This window comes from Antedon bifida, chromosome 6 (genome assembly GCF_963402885.1).
Source record: "Antedon bifida chromosome 6, ecAntBifi1.1, whole genome shotgun sequence".
NCBI lineage: Eukaryota > Metazoa > Echinodermata > Crinoidea > Comatulida > Antedonidae > Antedon > Antedon bifida.
The window spans coordinates 604,399-631,613 of NC_136231.1; the positions used below are offsets into that span (position 1 = coordinate 604,399).

The following is a 27,215-nucleotide window of genomic DNA, read 5'->3' on the forward strand; positions in this document are numbered from 1 at the left end:
AAATTACACAACATTATAAATATTAAAATCACAAGTGGAAACTTTACTGTAGCTCGACGACGAAATTGATAAAAGTCATCTTCAGAGATCAGAGACAACTAAATATTTTGTAGAGTGAGTGGAGAGAATGGACTCAAGCAGAAGATATGTCGTGATGTCCGTTTTGTTAGTCGTTTTATGTATTTTCACATCGGCGAAACAATGTGGGTAAGTAAAATCCACCCTTGGATACTAAAATGCGTTCATGGCTTATTGTTTTCATTTATATTTTTTTGTATCGAATGATAACTTCTAAGAATATATCTAAAACATAATGTGAATGATGGTGATGCTGAATATTGAATACACTAGATGATGACGATGGCAATGTCTCATCTATAAACATGTTGCCTGTTGTTGTCCTGTTTTATGTTATATTTTGTGCATCCATGTTATATTGTTGTGATTTTATCACTTGAAGACGTCGTGTTGTCAGTCAGTCCTCATCCCTTTAACAGACCCCACTTCCAAACATCCTAAAGTAAAACGAAAATGTAACAATATGACGATCTCGATCGACGACGACGACGTTCAATGTCAAATTAAGATGACAACCAATACACCGGTTCATAGGCAATTCTAAAGCTCTGTCTACACTATCAAACGTTATGTGACAACAAATGTAATTTGCCCAAATATGGACATGATGATGTCATATCACTGCCATATTTGGGTATATCACTACCATATTTGGGTATATTACTACCATATTGGGCACATTACACTGATTTTGTCAATCTAGTTTGATAGTGTAGACAGAGCTTAAAGATGGTGTAATGATATCTCGAACGGATCAACCAAACCGATTTTATATATAAACTTATTTTTTCCTCAGAAACATGTCATGTGATTGGAATAATGATGATGAATGTTATTTGTTCTTCACCTATAAAGGATCGTGGTACTACCAGTCAAAATACAAGGTTCAACGAGGCTTCGGTATTAATTATTTATATCATTAGCTATAGTGAAAAAAATTCCTCCTTTAGGACACGTGCCCATACCGCTAATGACCTTTGTTGGGTCCCGAAGGTGTCCCCTGGGTTCTATTTATCTGTCCATTGCTTTCTAATCTAAAAAGGTTTCCTTTGAAGGTGAATAATAAGATGAATGTATCAAAATTGTTGATAATATTGATTGATGATACCAAATTATAACTTAAAACTGGAATGGAAATAGGTACTAAAACGTTGCGTTGCATCTAATAGTGGGAACCAAGCTTTAATCGTAGAGATTAAACCCGAATTACGGGCCTAGGTTTAACCAAATACTAATAAGCTATTAGTCAACAAACTTCTAAATTTGTTGTTTGTAATCATCTCGCAAACGAAACATCGACGTTATTGTATAGATGAATTAGCTAATTCTCCCAATGCTTTATGCAAAAGTTACAGAGATTATTCGAGTCTTATTAACACATTATTAAACTTTTGTCAATATCTTCGCAAAAACTGACTTCAAGGATAAGAGTGGGTGAAATTTGTAATGCAACTAAAACTTTTCATTTCCTATTGCAAAATACATTAATTCTCAGGAAATGTGGTGGGGGCCCTGTACTATGTAGCCCCATACTTGAACAAAGACGTTATGTACGTGCATGGGTGTGAATGTTTTTATTATTTCTAATAATGATATATAATTATTTACTTCCGTGATCGTCAATCGTGATAACATACTAGAAGGTTGTGTATTTGTCACATGTGGCAAAAAATGTACTTCAGAATACCATGCTTATTGGATATATACACGTATAACAAATAAAATACTTCAAAAACAAATTCCTTCGATGTGAAAACATTTAAAAGCACTAATGTTACGCTTTACCGTAAACTTTGCGCTCGCTTCAACTTAAACATTGCGGTGGCTTCCAGCGTGACGTCACGCCTGCTTTGACGGAAACGTTGATGTAACGGTAGGCCTACCGGTACTGAGAATTATGAAACGTTGTTAGTACCGTAACTTTCTGCACCAAAAACTATATACAGTATACAATTTAGAAAGTTAAATCAGTCGGAGGCCGATGGAAAGAATGCGTACCTGAGCAACTTCTCTGTTTTGATTGAAGTTGACTTAGTAAAGTTATTAATAACGCGTTGCCAAATTCGCATGATTGTTAGTTTGCAGACTTCGCGGTCGCAAAATAGATTTAGTTACTCAGGTGTGGGTCTATGTCTCAAAAGCATTACGATTTTCAGTGGTTTCCTGTCTCTCATAATAAACATTGCCTTGAGCAAGTTACGTTTCATGAGCAGGAGTACCATGCACAGAAAGACACAACACCCATCATCTGAGGATTAGCAGGTAACCACATATTAACGTGATTTTCAATTCATGGTTTCGATCTATGTTCACTTGTTTTAATACAAGACTTCCTATTTTGTTTTGCCGGGGGCCTTCTCTCAGTTGGATTTGAATTATAGCATACATATTGTAGATAGCTTCGCGTACATACGTGCACGGTTATTGGTCCCTGCACTAAGTAAGCGTCAAACATGCCTGATACAAAATCAAAACTTAAGTTATACATTTAGGCCTACTAATGTGAAACAAACTATATTGTAGACTAAAACTTAAAGTTAAAACGAGGAGATTTTTAAAAATACTAGGCCTAATCAAATGAGTAACAATAACATCATTATAATATTCCAAATGTCCGATTCCATATACATGCAGGAACAATACATTAAAAGCATTAAGATAAAAGAGCATTTTTATATCCATTTTAGAGTTTAGTATAAGTTTGTATTAGTATAATGTGACAAAGTTTGATTAGTGATATTGTCTATTATGTGACATTAACTTTATGTGACATTGTCATTAGATGTTGTTGATTAACAAAAGCCTATAAAACTGTTCTAAATCCTTTTGTGGAATTCAACATTGACAGCAGTTTACTTGTTTCACTACTTTCAAATTCATGTGTTATTTTATAAATAATTTCCGATATTAGCTGTTGGGAATTGAAAAAAAAATAACGGAGTAAATGCCAGGGGCCAACGTAAAAGTCGTTTGAAATTGACTCTTAAGAAAGTCTTTTTTTAATTAAACAAAAAATGGGCCTTTAGTGGAACTTGACTTTGGTGCTTTTCCGTTATATTTCCACTTTTTTATGACTCATAGTAATTCATCAATCTTTTATGTTCTGTAAAATGTAAAAAGGACAGACATAACATCATTTAAAATAAAAGTAAAAAGGCGATGACCTTGCAGTACAAACAAGTAAACTTTTTGTAATTATTCTGTTAAAATAACAAAATTTGTTTAAAATGTGTAATAAAGATAGTAGGCTATATTTCTATTTCAAACTATTTGCCACTAAATAGGCATATATCACACACTGCTTTCAAGAAAATGTTTGTATTTACTAAACATACGGTAATAAAGAAATGATTTTTGCAAGTGCAGAAGATTAAATTTAATTTAGTACGATGGATATAGGCCTAGGCCTAGATTTATCGACCCTTTGCCTGATGTGGTGATGCTATTTTGATAATGTAATAGCACGTTGCAAAACGTACAAAAAAGTTCAACAAAAATAATTTACCCACTTCCAAGAAATTGACGATAAAGCGTAGGTCTATATACTCATGTTGTCATGTTCTATTGAGTAAGATGTTACGTGTAGGCATGTGGAAATTATGACTATTGATCAAAACTAACTCATAACTAAATATGGGAATATATTTCAAGTTTTCTTGAGAAGCGGCAAAAGAGATACAACCGCACCTGTTGAATCTCCATCGAGGAAACATAATAATTACATTTCAATATATTTAATTTGATTTACTTATAAATATTGAAACGTCAACTCATGGTGATTTTAAGGAAGTTATTATTACATTTGTATGTTTGGACAAGCGTCATGCTGTATCAGTCTCTCGTTAGCTTCACAAAGATCATTTTTTTTAATGAAAATTATTAAAGTTGTTAGTGTTAAGATGTCCATTCTGTAATTATGCGCGTCGTACAAAATATTATTTTAATAACCTTAATTTAGTATTCTTTCTCAACAAAAATCATTACAGCACTTGCTTTGTCTTCTTATTGTATTGTTAAAATAATATAATTCAACAAATTTGAATCATAAAGTTGATAATCTTAGTTCAATTACTTAGATTTATTCAACAAAAGCCATTAACTCTAACTACACAATTTGATTAATTTAAAAATCTTTTTACAATTACGGTTTATTAATATTTTCAACTGATAACATATAGGCCTATTTATAAATGATTTTCCATATCAACATTCATTAACGTCATTTGCGGTTATGTATATAGGCTATAAATTGTTACTGGTATTTTTAGCTTCTTCGAGTGGGCTAGTGTCAACAATTTATGGGCCGTAATTTTATAGGCCTATTTAATGTCAGTTAGACCTTTAGTAGATATTATTATAAGGATTTGGCTGCTGGGCCCACTTTAAAAAAGAGAAAACACTTTCTAATTCTATCCTAACCGTAAACAGTATATTGTCATTGTTAACTCTACTCGACGCCGCAAAATAAAACTTCTTATTTGCAAATCCTGCAGCTGATGATATTTTATATTATTATGATATTTGGATAAAAAAATATCTATTTATATGTGTTAATATGTTGAAAAGTGGCTCTATATTTAGATATCGTGCGAAGTTATATTTAATATACTCTAACCCCTAATAATCCCATAAGAATTAACGGTTAACGTCCGAAAAGCGAAACAACAACCAAAGTCTAGAAGTTAATTCAAAAGCATCCATCTCTCTCATTTCGAATAGCATTTATTGTGGACATAAAACCGCATTGCTTCCGCTTAGTACTCAGGATACTTGGCTCATTAATGCCTGGCTGTGTTTTAGAAATCAGGCACGGTTTTATGCGACTGGGACAGGGAGTAAAACAGGAACTGACGCCTCGAAACACTTATCGTTGGCTGTCACGACTGCTACCCTGGCTAGGCCTATCATCCGTCTTATATCTGCAACATCCAGTTGCTTATTTTGACCTTAATAATCCAGTTTATTGCTGACAATAATTGTATTCAGTTGTGTTAATTATTTTATAATTAAGTTTCATAGAATTCATACAGCTAAAATATGTATTTTAGGTATAGAAAAAAGGCCTTAATTAACAGGCGTAGTCTACAGCTGTACGCGTAATAAGAGTTTAGGTTTTTAGTCGCGTGCAAACGCGACTCTACAGCTCACTATGTCGGTCGGTCGGTGGCCGGTCGGTAAACACTAACTCAAATTTGCGCACGCGACTGCAGCCATGTATATGGCATTGTTTATGCGTAGCGTCGATAAAAACACGTTTCAAAATTTATCTGCGTAATTATGTTTACGTACTTAATGTTGTACAAGCATAGAATAATTAATTATAAATTGAGGTGATATCGATGTAAACACACTGGATTATAACTTGAATGACCTAATGAACACTCTTCTAGACATCTAAACACTAGACATCTAACACTCTTCTAGACATCTAATAAAATCTAAACTAAAAATAATATTGGGATCAAAAAGTCAATGACATTTGTATAAAAACATTTCAGAGAAAAATGAGTATGTTAATTTTGATAAAACATGCATGTTATCTTTCTCAGGAATCAGGTACAAACGTTTTTGGATCAATTGATTTTGAGTAATTTAAACTAAAAATGAGCATGACTTATATAAAGACAATAATTAATAGGCTATTACCAGTATTTCAAAATAAGTGTAAATAGTTTTAAAATTATATACGATGGGAATAATCAACACTTGGTGATACTGGAAATGTTTTCTGATATTGTAGTAATGTAGGCAACATTCATATAGATTAATTTATTTCTTCTACAGCAAACACTGCCAAATCAGAATCATGCTATAAATACGTGGTGAAGCGGAATATTATATCAACATCTTGTCTAGATATGGAGAAATATTGCGAGGAATCCGGAGGAGCTCCAGCCGTCATCAACAACTACCGAGAATACCAAGAGTACAATGAGTTCGTACTAGACGTAACTAATCTCAAAACGTTTGAGCCGGTTTATCGCAAGTTTCTTGTACATGTGGAGTCTTTACCGATGGATGGTTTGAATAGGACATGCTCTCAGGTTTTTGTGAAAGATGGCTGGCTGACAGATAACGGAGGATATATACGTAATCAACCATGTGCAAAGAAGACAATCATCAACAGTATATTATGCGAATATAGTAAGCCAAACATTTTATTATGATATATAATAAGGCTTCTAAGCAAAAAAAAAGTTGAAGAAATACCTATATAACATAATGAACCTCGTATAAACTAGATTTGGACGAGTCTGGCAATCCAAGCTGACAATAATGTGATATAACTTTGTTGAATCGAGTAAACTCCCCAGACATGATGTTGATTATTAACTCTATCCATATTATTAAATACTACAGTTAAAATGTAGCTCACTCGATTCAGTATTAGGCCTACTCTTGTAGACATTTTAATTGTGTATGTTTTGTTATTAGATTCAAAAATTAAAACGGAACCAATATGTGCAATCTCAACACCGACACCGACACCAAAGCCAGCGACAACAACCTTACACACCACCACCACTATAATAACACAACAGGAAAACGTTACCATTCCTGTGACGTCATCCACTGCGTTCCCCACTCCAAACCGTGATGTGCGTGACGACAGAAAAGCCATCGGCTTTGCCGCAACCACAGTAACGATCATTGGGCTTCTAGTTATGATAATCGCCTTACTTTCTTGTATGTTACTCTACATTGGTAAGCAAAAACACAAGCGAAAACAAGAGAGATATGTAGTCAGGTAACTTGACATGAACACATGTTTTTTATTATAGCTGCCCTTAACACTACTACACACAAGTTTCCAAAGTTCCTTGTTCATTTACCCCCTAAGCCTCTTTGGAATCTTTTAATGTTATTATCAAATGTAACCTACTATAATATACCTTTCCCATTTGAATTTCTTCTTACACCTTTGTGCACTTACTGTTTATCACTAATAATCTACTGTATGACCCCCTATGAAACATTCTTATTACCTTTTAGGGCTCATCAGGAGATAAGATCTGTTCATCTATACGACTCTCCCTTGGGTAAGTATAATTGACAAAAAACTTCCTCAATAATGAATGTCACTTTTGAGTGGAAATGAAACATTCTTTCTTTTTTATAACATAATCGGAAAATTATTCAATGACTTTTTTTTCTTTATTGGCAAACACGGATCAAACAGCAAAAACATTAACACAAATATTTCAAAGAAACAAGGCCAACAGCCATTAAGTCGCGTGCTACAATGCATAGTGATACCGGACCGACAGACAGACCGACAGACCGACAGACCGACCGACCGACCGACCGACATAGTGAACTATAGAGTCGCGTCCACGCGACTAAAAATGTATTCATTAAAAACATTAAAATTGTCCAGTAAAAATGGAAAAGAAGAAACAAAATTAAATATTCTTTATTTGTTTTTTTTTAAATTGTGTAAAATTTGTTTTTATATTTCTTGTAAGACTATTCCATGCTTTAGGCCTATTAATAGTTTGACGATATAAGGGTCTTTTTTCTTTGTAGCAATTTCCAATTCAATTATTATTCGATTTCTTTTTTGAGAATGACAAACATTGTCATGATTTTGTTTACTTCATCCATTAATAACTTTCTATTTTAGATGACTGGATGGATAAGCCGTACTTAGTTGCTAGTCAAAAACAAACACTTTATTCAAATTCTGACGAAACCAATTCCACCAGGCTTAGCGATGTCACCGACGAAACAAACAAAGATCATTACATCACAACGTCCACATCGAGTACGAATAGTTATGAAAACCATCATCCTAAGAAAAACGATGATAACGAATATTTGTGCCCAATATCTCGAAACCAAGACCAGACTAAGGAGTACTATAACGTTTCCAGTACAAACCTGGACACGCTGGACGCAAGCATCATCAAGCGGATTTACAACCCTCTTCGGCCTCAGAAAGATCTAGTTTCTGAGACGAGTACAAATAAGTACAAGCCTACTAAACCAGTTAAATACAATTATGACAAGTTATCTAGAAGTTCAACAATGGTGTCAATGCCAAACCAATTCAAGTCAAAACCCTTCAATGTTAGATCCCCAAATGTTATACCATGTAGACCCCCTAAAGGCAAACCACACTGCAACATCGCTATGCAATACATGCAACCAGGTGCCGTTAAAACGGGATACCACCACCTGGAACGCCGCTGTGCAACTATGAACATTGGGGGTACAAATGAACACGATTACTCACGGCTCGCAATGACCGACACTGCAACATAACTCACCAAACAACCTGAACATTCTGAACTAATTTACTGAAGTAATATAGACATTTAAATAAGTAATGGTTTACATACTGTTGCATTAGTTGACGCTTCAATCTCCAGATGCCAGGTGCCTGACTCCAATTATGTACAAATTGTAAATACGAATCAATGGACTCTGTCTTTTATGAAGAGTGAGTCGGCTATTGTCTTTCTTTCCTAAGTTTGTATAAGGCTTGTTATGCGGGTTATGTACCTAAGTAAAACGTTGGTGAAGTACATTGTAGAAGAATCTTAAAACAAATTCTTCAGCAACTTTTGATAACATTGCATTTTCCTTTCCCACCACCGCTTCTCGAAATTCCTAGAATGACATTCACTGCCTATTCACACTGTTAGTCCTACAAACATTTGAATTCTTGGTACTAATAATATACATTATATCAAATTAAGCGCGCTTCGGGGTAATGGTAATCCAGGGGCGGATCCAATGTGGGTGGGGTCCCAGCTGGCCCGGGTACCCCTAAATTTCGCAAATTGTAAAGCAAAAGATAGGGATTCATTTCATTCATTTCACCATTACAAGAGTTCTGTAATTTATTTATTAATTTAAAGACATTAGTTATAGTTAGCTAGTTATTAAATAAATAAAAACGATTATTAAGCGATGTTTATCATGTACTAAATAGTTGTAAATACTGTACAATACTACAATTTGAAATAAAGTCTAAACAATATATGAAAGTGATTTGTAACTTTGTTCAGCGACTGGTTTATGGAGATTAAGTTTGCACGAATCTTTCAGCAATAAACTTAATTTGTAAACTATTAATTTAAACTCATGTGTCGTTTATCAATAGTAAAACACTTAATAAACTTAATTAAATACTTTCTTAATTTGGTAGTCTTTTATTTGTACCGCGTGTTTGACTTGTTCAAAACAAAGTAGGCCTAATCGTGAACGCGGGGTTGTCGAGTTCTCCTGGGTGGATTTTATCTATCCCTTCGCACCAAGCTAGGTAAGGTGGAGTACATTGGAAATCAACGGTTTACTCACATCCTCTAGGAGAACATAGTTTGGCATTTATCCACATTTGATGAACAGAAAGGTAAGGTAGGCCTAAACGTAGTACGTACTTCAAAGAAAAACTTTCTTTCTTTCGAACTTTACTATAACACATTTCTTATGGTACCGATTTCAAATTTCTTCGATCGGATCGAGCATTTTACCCTGGTCGTTCGGTCATATAATACATTAACGCTAATCAATTACAATGTTGGTCAGATGTTTGTCCTACTCTGTCGTAAATGTACTTTATACTAAGTAATTAAAAAGTACTTCTCGACCGACCGACCAACCGACCGACATAGTGAGCTATAGAGTCGCGTTTGTACGCGACTAAAAAGCGGAGTGAATACCGAGTTAATGGAGAGATGTCCTTTTTGGAAGCTGGTATAAAATACTAGTCTACTGAAATAATGGTACCGTAATAAAATGCTCAAATGTGGAAGAAAGTATAATAAATTCTATATCAAAAATAAAAGTCTATATCAAAGCATACTAAGAAATTATCAATAAAATCTAAATACTATTATGTGAGAAGGTTATAAGTGGAAATAGCGTGAATCTTGGTCAACTGTTAGCGGATGTAAACATCTTCAATCGTAATAAAATGACAATTGTGAAATAAAAGTATAATAAATTCGACGAAGCCTATCAAAGAGTAGAGGTACTTCAAAGCATATGTAGAAATTATAAATAAAACCTAAATGTGAGGTGGTTATAATAAAATAATTAAAAAATAAGCTGAATATCGCGGGAAATAGGGTGAATATCGCGGGAAATAGAGTGAATATCGCGGGAAATAGGGTGAATATCGCGGGAAATAAGCTGAATATCGCGGGAAATAGGGTGAATATCGCGGGAAATAGAGTGAATATCGCGGGAAATAGGGTGAATATCGCGGGAAATAAGCTGAATATCGCGGGAAATAGGGTGAATCTCTGTCAAGTGTTAGCGGATGTAAACATCTTCAAACATGTACATTAACGACTGAATTCGCATGCAAGTTGCAAATTAAAATAGGTTTAACTGACAGGCTATGCGCGTTATGAAAATGAAAACGATATAATTAGGTTGTTAAGCTTTTGAACTGCAAGGATGTTACTTTTAAAATAAAACTGAGAAATTAAAAACGTAATATTAGGCCTACTGTAATATATTAAGCTATTGGATATTGAAAAGTGATTAGGCCAGGCAAGTTACATTTCACTCTTCTTCCCTGATATAGAAGGCACACATTTTTTGGTTATTTAGGAATGTTACTTGGAACGACATGACTGGGTAATGTTTTTCAAAAACATTACACATATAGCATAATATATGTTTTGTTTGAAATAGGTACTGTTATAATTATGTGTACAAGACAGTGCGTTCTACCACACAAAATACAGTATACATAACATGCACTTCTTTCTGATTTACTTTGATTTAACTTTTTGCTTATTTATTTTTTATCTTCATTGAGATCCAGCAACTGATACCCACTTACATTAGCCTAAATAAACTGTTAAATGAATTGTAAAACATGTGCACTAACTCATGTTATAAGATTATTGTCAAATACAACTAATTATCTTTTCTTCATGTCATTAAGTTATCTTAAATCTCGAGCTATCATTACATGATGTGCCTATAGCTCTGTCTACACTATCAAACTTTATGTGACAAAAAAATGTGATGTGCACTTATGGACATGATGATGTCATATCACTACCATATTTTTGGTAGTGTAGACACAGCTTTAATAAAAACATTAAACTAAAAAAATACATAAAATACGATGCTGTTAATACAAATTGCATTTTAATATTAAGTGCACACACTACATAAGAATTCTTCTTTATGATTTACGATTTTAACAATTAATTATATTAATAATTATAATCAAATACATTAATAATAAATATACTATGATTAGATATTGTATAGTTCAAATTATATTTGAATTTTATAGAAACAATTAATAATATGATGGATAACACGATTAAATAGAAACACTGATAATAGTACAGTACCAAGTCTACGGATTTAACCAGGAGTATGCAAATATCAAATTACTTGTACTGTAATACCATTAAGTAGTCCATGGTACTATGGAACGCCACAGAGCTACAGTATGGAACGCCACAGAGCTACAGTATGGAACGCCACAGAGCTACAGTATGGAATGCCACAGAGCTACAGTATGGACACCAAGTTCCAATACATCAGTATGTACCAGCCATTACCATACAGTACTTAAATAACATTATATTTAAGATACATAAATCTTTCTTTTACTATTACAAAATTGCACTCTATTCATATATAAACCCAAACATTAATTAATTTAAGTGCATTCAACTTACAAAATAAGTACATATTAGTCAAACAACATAATGCCAATATATACATAAAAAAAACCCCAATAATTACACATCAACACACCAATTACAGTAAAGTTTAACTAACAGGCTATACATGTACAGGCTATACACATACATGCTATATGTGTACAGGATGTGTACAGGCTATATGTGTACAGGCTATATGTGTACAGGCTATATGTGTACAGGCTATATGTGTACAGGCTATATGTGTACAGGCTATACGTGTACAGATTATACACGTATCATGTTAAGTAGGTGGTAGATTGTTCCGTAATAAGAATTCTACTATACTTTGAAAGTAAATATATTATCCCATGATCACAAATATAACTTTCTTTTTGAAATTTAACAATCATAAATGTCCTTGTTGTCATTTTTTGTAAATCAAGGTTCTTAATAAAAGTGCATTTAATTTTTTAAAAACATTATTAAGAAATTTAAGCAAAATTCTACATTGCATTATTAATTGAAAAGAAATTATAGAACATTATGTCATGTCAATTTGTTTTTGTGTCAGTGTGCTATAGTTTTATAATAACAACATTAAAATATACTTTGTTCTTTGTTACAGTATATAAATAAATATATCTATCTATAAATGTCATAGAGTTGTAGCATAAAGACTACTTATGTTAAAAAACCACCTCTATAATAAAGATACCTCTATAACATAGACTGCCTCTATAAAGATTACCTCTATATCAAAGAAAACATCTATACCACAGACAACCTCTATATTAGAGATTACCTCTCAAAGAAATCATCTATACCAAAGACAACCTCTACTAGAGACTACCTCTCAAAGAAATCATCTATACCAAAGACAACCTCTACTAGAGACTCCTATATCTGCAAAGACAACGTCTATCTCTATCTTTCTATTTTAAAGACTACAGTACTTCTAGAAAATATCTCTATAAAGACATCTTAAACTCTGTCTACACTATCAAACTAGTTTGACAAAAAAAAGTGTGATGTGCCCAAATATGGTAGTGATATGCTTAAATATGGTAGTGATATGACATCATCATGTTCATATATGGGCACATCACATTTTTTTGTCACATAAAGCTTTAAAAATCTTCTATATCAGAGACTGCCCCTATAAAGATTACCTCTATATCATAGACTATCTCTACTACATCTATATTTCAGACAACCCCTATGTTAGCGAATACCTCTATCTCTACAGTATATCAGACACTACATCTATAAAGACAACCTCTATATTATATATTATCTCTATAATATCAGATACTGTCAGCCTCTAAGTTAAAGAACATTTATTTTATGTTATTACCAGTAACCAATGACATAGAAAAATAAGTATTTTATAATAGTATTAAGTATAGTACTTTAGTCTAGAGATAGAAATAGTAATTTTGCATAGATTAAGTACAGGTAGTATACATTGTTTTAATAGAAATTCATGATTTGACATTAGGTGGGGTTTGGAAGGAAAGTAAAGCGAAAGCAAAGAGACACAGTGGGGGTGGTGTTGTATTATTTTAACAATTAATATCACAAATTTGTCATAATTTAATTTTCATATAGTATTACGGTTGGTAGCTGCTAGGTGAGATATTACACAATTAAAAATAATATATGTTTAGTGCATTACTTGTGATTATGTACATTGTAAATTGCATATAAATAGATTATGTATATTTGATTTCATTCTAAAAAAACATTTTTCAAAAATGTGATTCATACGAAAACGTTATCTTTCTAAAAAACTACAAAAATGGTAATTAAATTTATTGGAATAATCATTCGCAATTAGTATATTATAATATATAGAATAGAGTACAAAAATTACTTTATTTTAAAAATACCTTTTTATACATATTCTTTATTTAATGTATTTGACGGCATAAAATGTGTGGGTAGGTGGCCTGGGTCTTATCTATCTGTTACAGCAGATTGGTTTCAATAAAAATATTATAGTATTTAATAAATTATTGTTAATTAGCAATATACTATATATATTGGTAATTTTCAAAAAACAAGTTTGATTTTTAAAAATAAATTATATCATTAATATTTCATGTTAATATTTTTTATTTTATTTTTGTAACATAAGTCTACTATACTACTGCTACTTTTTAGATGTTATTAAATTCTTTAAATTGTAAAGAATGAATATAATAAACAAAACAAACAATACATCTCTTACTGTATGTACCCTGAAATATAGTATGTCATAGCTAACCACTGTCCACTGTTCTGTGTTAATCTTTAATAAAAAATATAGTTATTCCTGTCTGTGTAAACCAATATAATATTAAACAAAAAATGTATATTTATGAGTGGAATGGATAATAGGGAAGAGTTAAATATCTATCTTTCAACTTTCAAAATATTCTATCCATTCCACAAATGAAAATGCATTATTTGTTTGATAACACACCTACTGTGAATGTCATTGTCAAAGGCCCATCCATAAATACAGCTTTTGGAATGGCTGTGTAGTAGAGCTATTATAGATGGCGTACAGGTTGGTCTGTATGTTAGTTGGCTGTTGTCATGTTAACTTGGTTGTTGATATATCTTCACTTGTTACTGCCATCACTTTCTGGTAGTTATATAATAGTGTTTCTTCTTGTATTTGTGTCACCATTAACATGTTGATAAATAAGCCAAAAATCTGAAATGAAAGGCAAAACGTATAATAATAGTAATAAATTATGATGGTAGATAAAAACAATAATTATTATATACTGTATGACTATTATTTTAATTTAGTGGGGTTTGAATACACTGGCATTAGCCCAGGACAATCGTAATGGTAATAAATTATATAAATAAAAAATAGGTATGTTTTTTTTACATTTCATTTCAAGCTTTTCTTTTTCATTTTTGGCTCAATTTTTAAAATGATATTCTAACACTAGAAATCTTTTCTAAGCAAAATAAAGAGAAACAAACTCAGAACTGTGCATCAAATTGTTTAAGAAAGATAGTAACTGCAATACACACTGACAAAAAGAATAAAGCATTAGTGTTCAATTTTTGTTATTGCAACTTTATAAAACTTTCCCGAGTGGTTTTCATTATAGTAGCTAATCATCATTACTAAATTCCTCTTTTATTAATTTTTATAGACATTTTTATTTGTTTTATCTTTGATATCTTCTATTTTAATTTATTTTTATTTTCTGGTTTTTTTTTTCATTGTATTTTTTGGATATGGAAATTATTTTGTGACACTAACTGATTTCTGTATTTTCAATAAAGTTAGTTCTAGCGATCATCATAATAGCAATAATTGTCAAGTCCAGTAAATATTGCTATTTAATAAACTAATTTTTATATTGTTAATATTCAGAAAAGCATTATTGAATATTTTAAGTTTTAGAATATTAATGTGCAAACCAATATGTACTGCAGCAAATATAAAAATGGTTAAATCTAAAAAAATGAGTAAATATATATATATATATGTATATAATGTAATATATATAAGTATGAAATATTCTAAATAAACATTAATAATACATTAACCAAATGAATGTATTATTATACCATACAAAGAATTTTAATATGAAGAAGCAACAGTGCCAGTTATTGAATGTAAACAAGTGAAAGCTACAATTAGATGATATATACATACAAATATTGTGAATTACAGATTTTCATGCAAAAGTAACATATTACACTACAGTAAAATCCTTCCTTTGGGACACCCCTGAAAAACGAATGGAACAACCTATGTTTGAACATTACAGTAAAAACCTTCCATTGGGACACCCCTGAAATACGAATGGAACAATCTATGTTTGAACATTACAGTAAAGCCCTTCCATTGGGACACCCCTGAAAAATGAATGAAACAATCTATGTTTGAACATTACAGTAAAAACCTTCCTTTGGGACACCCCTGAAAAACGAATGGAACAACCTATGTTTGAACATTACAGTAAAAACCTTCCATTGGGACACCCCTGAAATACGAATGGAACAATCTATGTTTGAACATTACAGTAAAGCCCTTCCATTGGGACACCCCTGAAAAATGAATGAAACAATCTATGTTTGAATATTACAGTAAAAACCTTCCTTTGGGACACCCCTGAAAAACGAATGGAACAATCTATGTTTGAACACTACAGTAAAATCCTTCCTTTGGGACACCCCTGAAAAACGAATGGAACAACCTATGTTTGAACATTACAGTAAAGCCCTTCCATTGGGACACCCCTGAAATACGAATGGAACAACCTATGTTTGAATATTACAGTAAAAACCTTCCATTGTGACACCCCTGAAATACGAATGGAACAATCTATGTTTGAACACTACAGTAAAGCCCTTCCATTGGGACACCCCTGAAATACGAATGGAACAACCTATGTTTGAACATTACAGTAAAGCCCTTCCATTGTGACACCCCTGAAATACGAATGGAACAATCTATGTTTGAACACTACAGTAAAGCCCTTCCATTGGGACACCCCTGAAATACGAATGGAACAATCTATGTTTGAACACTACAGTAAAGCCCTTCCATTGGGACACCCCTGAAATACGAATGGAACAATCTATGTTTGAACACTACAGTAAAGCCCTTCCATTGGGACACCCCTGAAATACGAATGGAACAATCTATGTTTGAACACTACAGTCAACTCCTATTCAGGGGACACTATGGTGGGTCCTGAAAGTGTCCCCTTAATAGGGGTTTGAGTGTAATTATAAATGATTAAATATAATTGCTTTAGATTAGTTACTAATTTACTTTTCTTTGTACATAGCGGCCTTTATTAGACGATTTTTAGCATGCTTTCTATAATGTAGTCTGGTCTAGCAAAATTGAATGTGTGACAAGTAAAACAAAAAATGTGTATCAATACATCATACTGGTCCAGTGAGTGAAGCCTGAATATACTTGTTTGTAAACAATGCTTAAGGATAATTTTCACAGACGAGCGGTTACGGTAAGCGGAAAGCCGCATTGTCCTACGTAGAATCTGTATCTATCCTCAACGGAAACCGCCTAATCGCTCCACGCTTTGTGTAAATTGTCATAAGGAATAACATAGATTCTATATTTTTATAATCGTTACCGCTCATCTGTGTAAATTGCCCTTTATAGTACTTACAAACTTCTTTTATTTGTATCTCCATTGAGATCCAGCCATGGATAACCACAGCATTGTCATTTTTTTTGTAATTTGCCTTTTGATTTTTATAGTATAGTAAAGAGGAAATGTTATTAAAGTTATTTAAGAGTTTCATCATCAATAATTGAAATGGTATAACATGAAAATGAACCACTGAATATAAAATTATTATTTAAAATTTGACAATCATAATATTCACTGTGGACAAAAATAATATTTTTTAGTTCCACTAAAGCTCTGTCTACACTATTAAACTTTATGTGACAAAAAAAATGTGATCTGCCCATATATGGACATGATGATGTCATATCACTACTTTTTTGTCAAACTAGTTTGATAGTGTAGACAGAGCTTTATAAGCAATTGCTTCTAATTTTAGGAAAATTAAATCAATCAACATTCTTTCACAAGTAATGACTGCTATATTTTGTCTCGACCTAATTGTAAACATCCATTAATAGTAACCTAGCTTTCAGAACTTAAAAGATATATGATTTCACAATTTCGTCACTTTTAATTTCAAAGTTTTATCATTTCATTTCTGTCTGAAATTTCAATTATGTAGTTATCATAAATGAATAAATCCTATTTCTTTGACACTAATCGCTCCAATATTATGTTAACCGTTTCAGATTTGTTCTTGTGGGTTACCGATATATCCACATTTCAAAATAGAAGATGTTAAAAGAGATGTACATGCGTTTTCTTATCAATTATAATTTTAGCTTATATTCCTCTTAATATAGAAATATAAAACTATTATTCAATTAAATGTTGGAAGTTGGGCCTAAACATTGTCAAATGAATTGTAAAATTATCATCTTTGTGTTGCATTATATTTATGTATAAACTTAATAAATAAATAAATAACTATTAAAAGAGTATTTATGAATATTAAAGGCCAGGTGCGGGTAAAAAATTTCTATTGATCATACATTTCAATAATTATCGATCTATAGTTTCCTCTATGTTTCATAATTTTTGGGATTTTATTTGTGTTACACAAGCTTGTTGAAAATAAGCACTTTCTTATCAGTGGGGGGATAGTTCAAATTACACAGTAAAATCTGTATTCTTTAGTACACAAATTTTGGTAAATAGAGAGGCATTTTAAAAAGCTATGAAAAATAAACGGTGTGGTAAAAAATGTTATCAGATGACTAAATATAGGTAATATAACTTGAATTTTACATTTCTGGTATTTTTATTTAACTTCAGATTTTTAATTTCATGCTATAGCAAAAATTATCCACTGTACATCCACCATCTTTTTTCACTTTCTAGGGAGTCACCAGACATGTTATTACATTAGGTTAAACTACCTAACTACTGAAAAAAAGTCTTCCTGGTTTTTATAGCAGACTTTTGCCAAATTTTGTATTTGACCATTTTAAGGGAAATTCATGTTTTTTCATCTTGATTTCTGTTACAAATATTTGATTTATGTACAATTAACCAGATATTATATTTAAAATTCATGCCTGTATCTGAGCTTTAATATGAAGCTATTTTATATTTTTCTAATATTGATAAAAATTGTTTTTAGCACAAAAAACAAAATAATAAGTTTCCTTCCTGTTATAAATGAAATATACAATTAAGATATTTTTAATGTAATATAGGAAACATTAGAATGCTAACGGCAAAGAAATTAAATGAAAACAAATTAGTTGATGAGTTTTTCTTAGTACAAATAGTGAATAAAAGAATGAATATATGATAAAAAGAAATCGAGTTTAATATCAATCTGATATTTGGTTATATAATAAATAATAGTAAGTGTTAGGCAATCCAAGATGCACAGTAGTGGCATTCATCAGTCACATGATACCTAGAGTGCATTCAAAGTAAACAAGTTAGTGCGACTTAGTGCTGCTTATCGTGGCCATCACTACAGCAGTGGTTAAACCCCACAATGGCTACTGCTGCAATATATCATGGGTTTTTAGTAACAGTTTAGAACATGATTTTTTTCAATGGAAGAAATTTTAATAACATTTGGAGAATTGATTAAATAAGAGGATGGTAATAATAGATTGAGGGCAGTGATTGATTAAATGAATTTGAAATATAAGAGCACAAAATGATGCAATCTTTTTCATAAATCATGATGAAAACTTTGGATATGTTTATACCATCAGATGGTTAGATACTCTACTCTCATTTTCAAATGTAATTTTTAACCCCTTTCTCCCACCAGCTTTAGAAAACAATTACACAAAATAAGTTTTAAATAAAATGAATTGCCTTTTTGTAGAAAAAACCCAGAAAACATTTATTTGTGTGACAATGACAAAATAGAAATGAAATTTAGGAAGAAAGACCCATGTTATATTGCAGTAGTAAATGATAAGGTAATAAGGTGTCACTGTGCAGTGTGCTGCCCCCACGTGTTGCATGAACTTACGCACATGAGAAGAAAATAATGAATTAAGCAGAAATTATTCTGTGGTTTTGTCTGGCAATTCAGCTGCATCTATCGTATCAGCTTCCCCATACAAATTCTCATCTTTTATTTGCTGGATAAACCCAAAGGTCATCCAAATTCCTGCCACCTGTAAAGATTGAAGGTTAAAGGTCGAAGTGCAAAGAGTATATGTTTGAAATGACTGGATTTGAGCAGATACAAAATGATCTAATGATTGATTCATCAGTGATAATGTTCAAATGAAGTATTTTTAAATATTTATTATTTTTTAAAAAACATTTTAAAATGATGACAAACCATACATTACTTATCAGTGAGTTAAAAAATTCAAAAGTGTAACCCAAGTGTATAGGCTACGTAAAAAAAAATAAAACATATTGTTGAAAATGATTAATTACGACAAATTTCAAATATCTTTATCATTATTTGTTCTCATGTCTTAAAAAGTTTAACCACCACAGCAAAAAGAAAAATATTAATTGTTAGTTTCTGCATACAAACCAATACATGCCATTCAAAACCCAACATACTCATTTTAAAATGTACATACAGTACAATATACGTTTATAAGACAATATGAAGTTCTCCAAAAAATACAGAACCTGGGTTGCTTTTTGAAACTTAGTAACATAAATCTGTTGCTATGTTAACGATGTAACTGTGATGGATCAACCAAACAAATTGAGAAAGTTGTTTTTTCAATTTGTTTGCTATGATTTGCAACATTGGCCAATCACAAGTTTAGTCAACGTACGTGGTGTATATGCAATTTTTAGCGGAGCGCTGCAAGACCACTGTCTACCAACTATCACCGACAGGCAGTGTAGCAATTATATGAAAACCAGTCTTTAGTAATTTGATCAAATCCAGTGTATATACAGTAGTACATGTGTTTAAAAACAGCTATATGTTTGTAACTTTTTCTTTATTCCATGGAAAAATAATAGAAAACCAGGTTTTCATATGCACACTTTACACATAGGATTGATGTTTTTTCCTGAAAGATCTTAAATCTTTCAAAATGTCCTAAACGATGGTTACCAAAACAAGTGAGTAAACCTTGATAAAGACTGCAAACCATACATCCCAATACTTCATGCTGAATTTCATTCAGAACCAAATATCGCCAAAACATTATTTTCATTCGATTAGTAAACTAGATTATTAAAATAAAGCAGTAATGTATACCTGTGGCAGAGCGAATCCAAGTATGACACCAGCTATGAGGGCTAAGTTGTCCTCCAACCATGTACTAAAAGCATCTACGCATCCCCTGGTGTGGATTTTACCTTGTAACTCCAGCAAAACAGTAACTCCTTCACGAATTCCATTTCCACATTGAGTGTTTGGTATCATTTCATCCTATGAAAAAAATAATACATTTAAGATACAATACAAGATTAAAAATACAGACTTGTTAAAAGGGTTGATTAAAAATACTTTTTTAATTATAAAATACAAGCATTTGATGACAACCACTGTAAACATTGCATCACATGTTCGTTCATCACGAACATTGCATTTAGAAATTATGACATTTGCCTATACACTGAAGCTCTGTCTGCACTATCAAACTTTATAAAAAAATGTGATGTGGACATGATGATGTCATATATACTACCCTATTTAAGCATACCACTACCATATATGGGCACATTTTGTTGTCACATAAAGTTTGATAGTGTAGACAGAGAATCGGCTACACTGAACCCTGTGATGAGTTCCTTTTTGAAAAATTGGTGCTACAGGACATTCTGGACTGGAACAATTTAAAGAAGTGTAGCAGAACAAACAAATCTTAATAAATTATGAAGAATTTGTGTTGAATTAAAAACCACTTTAATTTAAGTTTCTATTTTTCAAAATCAAAAATAGTGTTAATAAAGAAACATCAAACAAATTAAGGAAAATTAGAAGATAATACAGAACAGGCATTTTATTTTGAAAATACCATATTATCAGTATGTGCTCAGAGAAGGAATTAAATATGATGGTGATTTTATCACATTTATAAATAGATTAGACGAATTAGTAAAGTGTGCCTAACAAGATGTGAACAATCTTAGAATAAACCTCAAAATCAATGGTGGAACTGAGGGTACAAACAAACTGATGGTTATAGGGCTAGTGATCTACAGATTGGGCCGGCCTCAAGTTACAATGAAAAACAATCTTATTCAAAGGCATTCTCATAGGGCTAGTGATCTAAAGATTGGGCCGGCCTCAAGTTCCAATGAAAAACAATCTTATTCAAAGGCATTCTCATAGGGCTAGTGATCTACAGATTGGGCCGGCCTCAAGTTCCAATGAAAAACAATCTTATTCAAAGGCATTTTCATAGGCTAGTGATCTACAGATTGGGCCGGCCTCACGTTCCAATGAAAAACAATCTTATTCAAAGGCATTCTCATAGGGCTAGTGATCTAAAGATTGGGCCGGCCTCATGTTCCAATGAAAAACAGTCTTATTCAAAGGCATTCTCATAGGGCTAGTGATCTACAGATTGGGCCGGCCTCAAGTTCCAATAAAAAAACAATCTTATTCAAAGGCATTCTCATAGGGCTAGTGATCTACAGATTGGGCCGGCCTCAAGTTCCAATGAAAAAACAATCTTATTCAAAGGCATTCTCATAGTACATAATGAGTATTTAGTACAAGGGTTTGCAAAATTCACTCAATACAACAATCTAATTAGTAAAGAACAACAATGTTTAAGAAGTGGTGTGAAACCAATGTGATGATTTTATCATCTTACTTGTTGTTCCTGCAGAAGGTAAAATATAGAAGAATGAGAAAATAATATAATTATTAATTTACACAAAAACATGTAAATAATAAATAACATTAATAAAAGCATTTATAATGCGCCATATATCCTATCAATGATTGTTCATAGGTGCAGTACATACATGTATAAAACCATTATAAGAATTAAAAATTAAAAAAACTTTTTATTTTACTGTTTTAGCAAGGTTTTATGCATGTTTTTAACTTTTTATTTTGTAAAAACAGGACCATATGTAAAACAGGTGCTACATTACATCTATACCTGATATGTTTTTATCCTGTATAAATATGTTTTTAAATAAATAAATAAAATAAATTAAGTAAAGTATAAAAAATGCAATGTAAAATACTAAGTTGTAGATTAAGCAATGTAAATGTTGGAGATTGAGTGTGTTGTTGATTCGAATACCTTGGGTACAACACAGCATGTGTATGGCACGCCACAAGAACTTGCAGATCGATGTGAATCGGTACACATGAAGTAAATATTTCCATCCCAGTCATTAAAGTCAGCACCACCGCAACATTCAAACTATATCACAAAAACAAGAAATAGTACCATGTATTTGCATTGAAAAATATATTCTGATATCAGTATCATATTTCTAGTTTCAGTTTAGTATATTCTATATAACAACAATCAAAGCATAACTTTATTCATTATAATATAAATCATGATGCCATTGTGTTAAACAATTGTATAACTAATGACCCAAGTGTTACATGGGAATTAGGAATTAAGTGTACTTATGTGGCACAACAACATCCTGGTATCACAATACCAGAGACCTTCACAAATACAGCAGTATAAAACCTATAGAACCTATCTATCCTGTTTAACAGGATTATTATTGTACATATGTTATATTATTATTTAAAGAAAGGATTTGATGAAAACAATTTATAAACAATTAACAGCAAGAAAATTGCAAATTACAGTATGGAAAAACTATCATACTTGTCTTGTTTGAGCCTTTGGGAGTGGGGTAGAGAAAGTAAGTTAAAAGCCACTAGGTCATGATTGAACCATATACCTTGGGATTGGAAGGCAAACATGTAATCACCAAGCTATATCTCACTACCATCACAGTTACTGATTGAATGCTTCTAGATAAATTTCTATTTTAGGAAATTGTTTTTTTCAGCATAGTTATTTTGAACAGTTTTTATGCTGAACCTCAAGGACCTTCTGACAAAGACGAGTACATTGTGAGGGTAATCCACAGTGAGGAATAATAGAATAACAACAATGGGTTGAAATGTTTAAAATCATAGATTTCCTACACCTGATCTACAAACTATAATAGTAAAGTTATATAAATACAAAATGGCCATAATAACAACAACCATTAAACAAAGATATTACGGTCGATATTAAATTTGTACAAATACAACTCTTTCATAGTCTGTATTTATAAACATCCACTGTAGATGTAAATTGAATTTCTTTTCTGACTACTATTAATAATATTTGCATATTTAAATGTATGAAAATTCATATTTAAATGTATGCAAATTCATATTTAAATGTACGCAAACTAATAAACAGAGAAGTACCTACATTTGTTTGCATTGCATCTACAGCAAACTGAATATCAGGATCATTGTAATAGTTTCTGATAGAATGCTGAAGTCCATCTTTTACAAGTTGTTGAGTCTAAAAAAAAACACACCATATATTAAATGACTTATATATGTAACACAATCTCATTACTGTATACAAACAACTTTAATTTCATCACTAATTTAGGCTAAATTTAGACATAATTCCATTGTTAATGCTTGCAATTGAGTAAACCCACCTACTAATTTGCCACAAACTTAATACCCAGATACTCATGAAATATTTCACTCTAGTGAATATTGTGCTGTTGGTGAAATTACAAAATAAATGTTAGAAACAAACTTACTTGACCCCTGAATGCTAATGCAAGAATAGCACCAATCAATTGAAGCGTAAACACAATGGCCAGTGTAATACCAAACTAAATGCACAAAAAAAAATCATGCAATTCAAAGAAAATTAATGCAAAAATCAGAGTAAGTCAAGTATATATATATATAAAGTTATAGGATAGAAAATAGACATCACTTTACTAAACAATGAGATTAAAATCACAAATTTCAAATGTATAAACCTTTAAAAATGATACATGGAATCAATATTTTCTCTTACTTAAAGGCGAAATGTTCCATTTTTTACATCATGAAAATATTTGTACTATTGCACTCATAAACATTCATTATGTATAATATAAGAAACAGTGGTTGAATCTCAAGGCAAACTTTTGACTATTATAATACTGTATATTTATTTGTATGTGACACCACTATTCACATTTAAAACTAAACTCAAAACTCATCTCTTCAGAGAAGCATAATCACACGCTACTACTTGCACAGATCTTGGAAAACACAGCGCTTTGAAACCTTTGTCTCTTGCGCTTTATAAATGTTATTTATTATTATTATTATTATACTAAAAGGACATTCCTGTGAAACGAACAGGGGGAATATATGTTGTTAACACTGCAGGCAACCTCTATTCAGGCACACCCCCACCGAAGGTGTCCTCTTATAGGAGCTCTATTGTATAATCAAAGTTATGAAGTATGAGGTTATAAATCTTGTGTGTATAGTATAGATGATATGATATGAGTGGGTCTACTCTATATTCTTTTTTTAGTTTAGTGAGATAGGATGCTATATATTTGGTTTGTTTGAAAGAGACCAACATGATATAAATGTTTGCTTAGCCTTTGTTCAGTTATCTTTGCCTTATATTATTTTTTTAACAAACACAACTTGTTTACTTTCATTTTCTGTTAAATAAACAATCTTATTTACCTGTCTTTTAAATAAATTACAGTATAGTGGGTCATACAATTGACAAGTACATAACAATTTAACAAAACTTACAATTCGTAACAAAGTAATATTTTCTCGTAATGCTCCTATGCAACCAATGAAGCCAAGAATAAACATGAAGGAGCCGACGACAATCATGAAAATAGTCGGAGTAAGAAGAACATCAACGACTGCTTGGTAGTCTTTCTTTTCTACTTCAGCATAAATACCCACACCTAAAATAACTACACCAATCAGCTATGATAAAGAAAAAAAAAAAGTTACTAATCCGTGAAAAAAGTTGCAAAGTTACATATTACTCCGTTAAATTATATTTCTGATAACAACCAGAAACTGAAAAATATTCTAATAAAAACGTTAATGATCTCTGCCTTTTAAATTTTCTAGAAACTATATTTGAATAAACGCCTGGGACGGACCAGGAGGGTTTTTAGGGGGCAGTTTATTCAGGGGAGGCGTTTATTTAAAGGGGCGTTTATTCCAAATGATATTTTATTGGGGATGTTTATTCGAGGGAGCATTTATTTAGGGTGTTTATTCGAATAAAATACGATACTCTTGAGTTGACACTACTTACCCAAAATCCTACATCATATAAAAATAGTATAATTCGCAAAATGCGATGACCACAGCTTGGTCTTGGAAGACGTTTCAAGGAAGGCATGATGTCAGCGTCCTTTAATAATGGTTTAGTACCGGTATCTAGTTTTCAAAAATATTTGAAAAGTTATCTTTGGTTGTTCCTAGGCCTAGACTCTGAAAATTGGAAGAAAAAAATGTTTCAAGTTTACTGAAGTAAAATGATTGTAATCAAATTATACTTAGATATTGTCTAATAATGCACTTGTCAATTGTATGACCCACTATACGACCCCCGGGAGAGGTGCGTCATGGGTGCGTCATTTACAAATAATTACTGACGCAGGGGTGCGTCAAAAAACCTAGATGGTACGTCACATCAATGAACAAGGTGTGTCAATGTCCGTCACTTTACCACCCACCATATCATAAACAACATGGTAACAGTGCGTCAAAATGGGTGCGTCATGGTCACCTAAAGGTAAGTCACATTTTTGACGCACGGGTGCGTCATGGTATTCAATGGTATGACGCACATCGGACAAATGACGCACCTCTCCCGGGGGTCGTATAGTGGGTCATACAATTGACAAGTGCATAACCTACTAATAATGGTCTTGTAGTATTGTAAACCAACCAAGTAGTCAATTTAACACATTACAAATTGAATACAAATAAATGTCAAAATTGTTTATAATTAATAAAATTTTTTTTAAAATTACCTAATCATTGTCATCACCGGTATACACCTTAGCTCTCTATGCAGATATTTTGTTCACTATAGTATCTCTATGGTTTATGATGGTATGCCTAACTAGAGACGTGTCTAGCCTTCTTTCCTAGCCCTCTCCTCCCTGGTGGCCGCCGGTCTAGGCCTATGCCTAGGTTCGGCCTGGCACCGGCCTGCAACTGCTCTAGGCCTACCTAGCCTAGGCCTAGCAAGTAAACGCCAGACTAGAGACGTACAAGCTAGACAAGCATGGGTTTACACAACCAACTCTTACCGTTATTCTTTTTGCATATTTATATCATCAATAAAACCAATAATTATACTTGTTTACATTCATAAATGATGGGTGGGGTATAAATTAAAGTTCGTCGTTTTTTTACGTCGTCGTCGTTGGTTCGCTCGAGTATACAACACCACCACAACACAACATGACCTTGGTTTACTTGACCTTGATTATACGTCAGAATATTCATATTTTCAAATTAAATATGCATTAGGTAGTTAACTGTATGCAAATTGTTATAACATTACTGGTTACTAAAACAGCAATGAAGAACAAAAACAAATGGTAATTTTGTATACTAAAGGAGTGAATTTTCTTTTTTGTCCATCCATGGATTAAAGAATTTTCTTTAATCCATGGTTCATCCAATTGGTATGATATAAATACAAAATAAAAAAGTATTTACGGCAAAATAGAAAATTTACTTCTATACCTATATTAAGGTGCCCTTATGTCGACATGGAACTCAACTGTGTCGACATAAAGTGCACCGTGCAACTAAACGCAACTGACAACAAGGCACAAAAAATGTTGACATAAGCTTAGTTTTTTTCAGTCACCCATGTTCCATTTTTTAAAGGAAAGGACTGTGACAGGAACTATGAATAGAGGACACGCTTTCAGTATGGGTAACCGCGACCAGAAGGGATCAGTTCGA

The 27,215-nt window shown here is 32.1% G+C and overlaps 2 protein-coding genes across 4 annotated transcripts; one reads left to right on the forward strand and one right to left on the reverse strand.

Annotated features, from left to right (window-relative positions):
* The first annotated feature begins 93 nt into the window (after positions 1 to 93).
* LOC144845851 (uncharacterized) lies at positions 94 to 8,437 on the forward strand. The gene is made up of 6 exons (XM_078703320.1): positions 94 to 207; positions 875 to 978; positions 5,863 to 6,222; positions 6,514 to 6,826; positions 7,072 to 7,118; positions 7,703 to 8,437. Exons 1-6 carry the CDS (start codon positions 128 to 130, stop codon positions 8,341 to 8,343), a joined length of 1,545 nt encoding a protein of 514 aa, XP_078559446.1. The 5' UTR covers positions 94 to 127; the 3' UTR covers positions 8,344 to 8,437.
* A 2,372-nt stretch (positions 8,438 to 10,809) lies between these two features.
* Positions 10,810 to 26,661, reverse strand: LOC144845859 (tetraspanin-33-like). Of its 3 annotated transcripts, none has more exons than XM_078703331.1 (9): positions 26,549 to 26,661; positions 25,543 to 25,721; positions 25,017 to 25,202; positions 24,008 to 24,082; positions 23,659 to 23,754; positions 22,507 to 22,629; positions 20,499 to 20,672; positions 19,290 to 19,437; positions 14,282 to 14,406 (listed from the first exon to the last, which is right to left on the reverse strand). In XM_078703331.1, exons 2-8 carry the CDS (start codon positions 25,627 to 25,629, stop codon positions 19,324 to 19,326), a joined length of 855 nt encoding a protein of 284 aa, XP_078559457.1. In that variant the 5' UTR covers positions 25,630 to 25,721; positions 26,549 to 26,661; the 3' UTR covers positions 14,282 to 14,406; positions 19,290 to 19,323. The 3 variants fall into 3 exon arrangements, with proteins under 3 accessions (XP_078559456.1, XP_078559457.1, XP_078559458.1); XM_078703332.1 differs by having other exon boundaries at positions 14,304 to 14,406; positions 19,294 to 19,437; XM_078703330.1 differs by lacking the exon at positions 19,290 to 19,437 and having other exon boundaries at positions 10,810 to 14,406.
* Between the last annotated feature and the right edge of the window lie 554 nt (positions 26,662 to 27,215).

Bases quoted from the DNA above. Each gene is read 5' to 3' on its own strand.
- LOC144845851 (XM_078703320.1), top strand. From the start codon at position 128: ATGGACTCAAGCAGAAGATATGTCGTGATGTCCGTTTTGTTAGTCGTT. The intron at 6,223-6,513 runs GTAAGCCAAACA...TTTTGTTATTAG, and splicing joins CAGTATATTATGCGAATATA to ATTCAAAAATTAAAACGGAA. The intron at 7,119-7,702 runs GTAAGTATAATT...TTTCTATTTTAG, and splicing joins TCTATACGACTCTCCCTTGG to ATGACTGGATGGATAAGCCG.
- LOC144845859 (XM_078703330.1), bottom strand. From the start codon at position 25,629: ATGCCTTCCTTGAAACGTCTTCCAAGACCAAGCTGTGGTCATCGCATT. The intron at 24,083-25,016 runs GTAAGTTTTGTT...TTGTGCATTTAG, and splicing joins ATATTACTTTGTTACGAATT to TTTGGTATTACACTGGCCAT. The intron at 14,407-20,498 runs GTATACATTACT...CTTTCATTTCAG, and splicing joins TTGGATTCGCTCTGCCACAG to ATTTTTGGCTTATTTATCAA.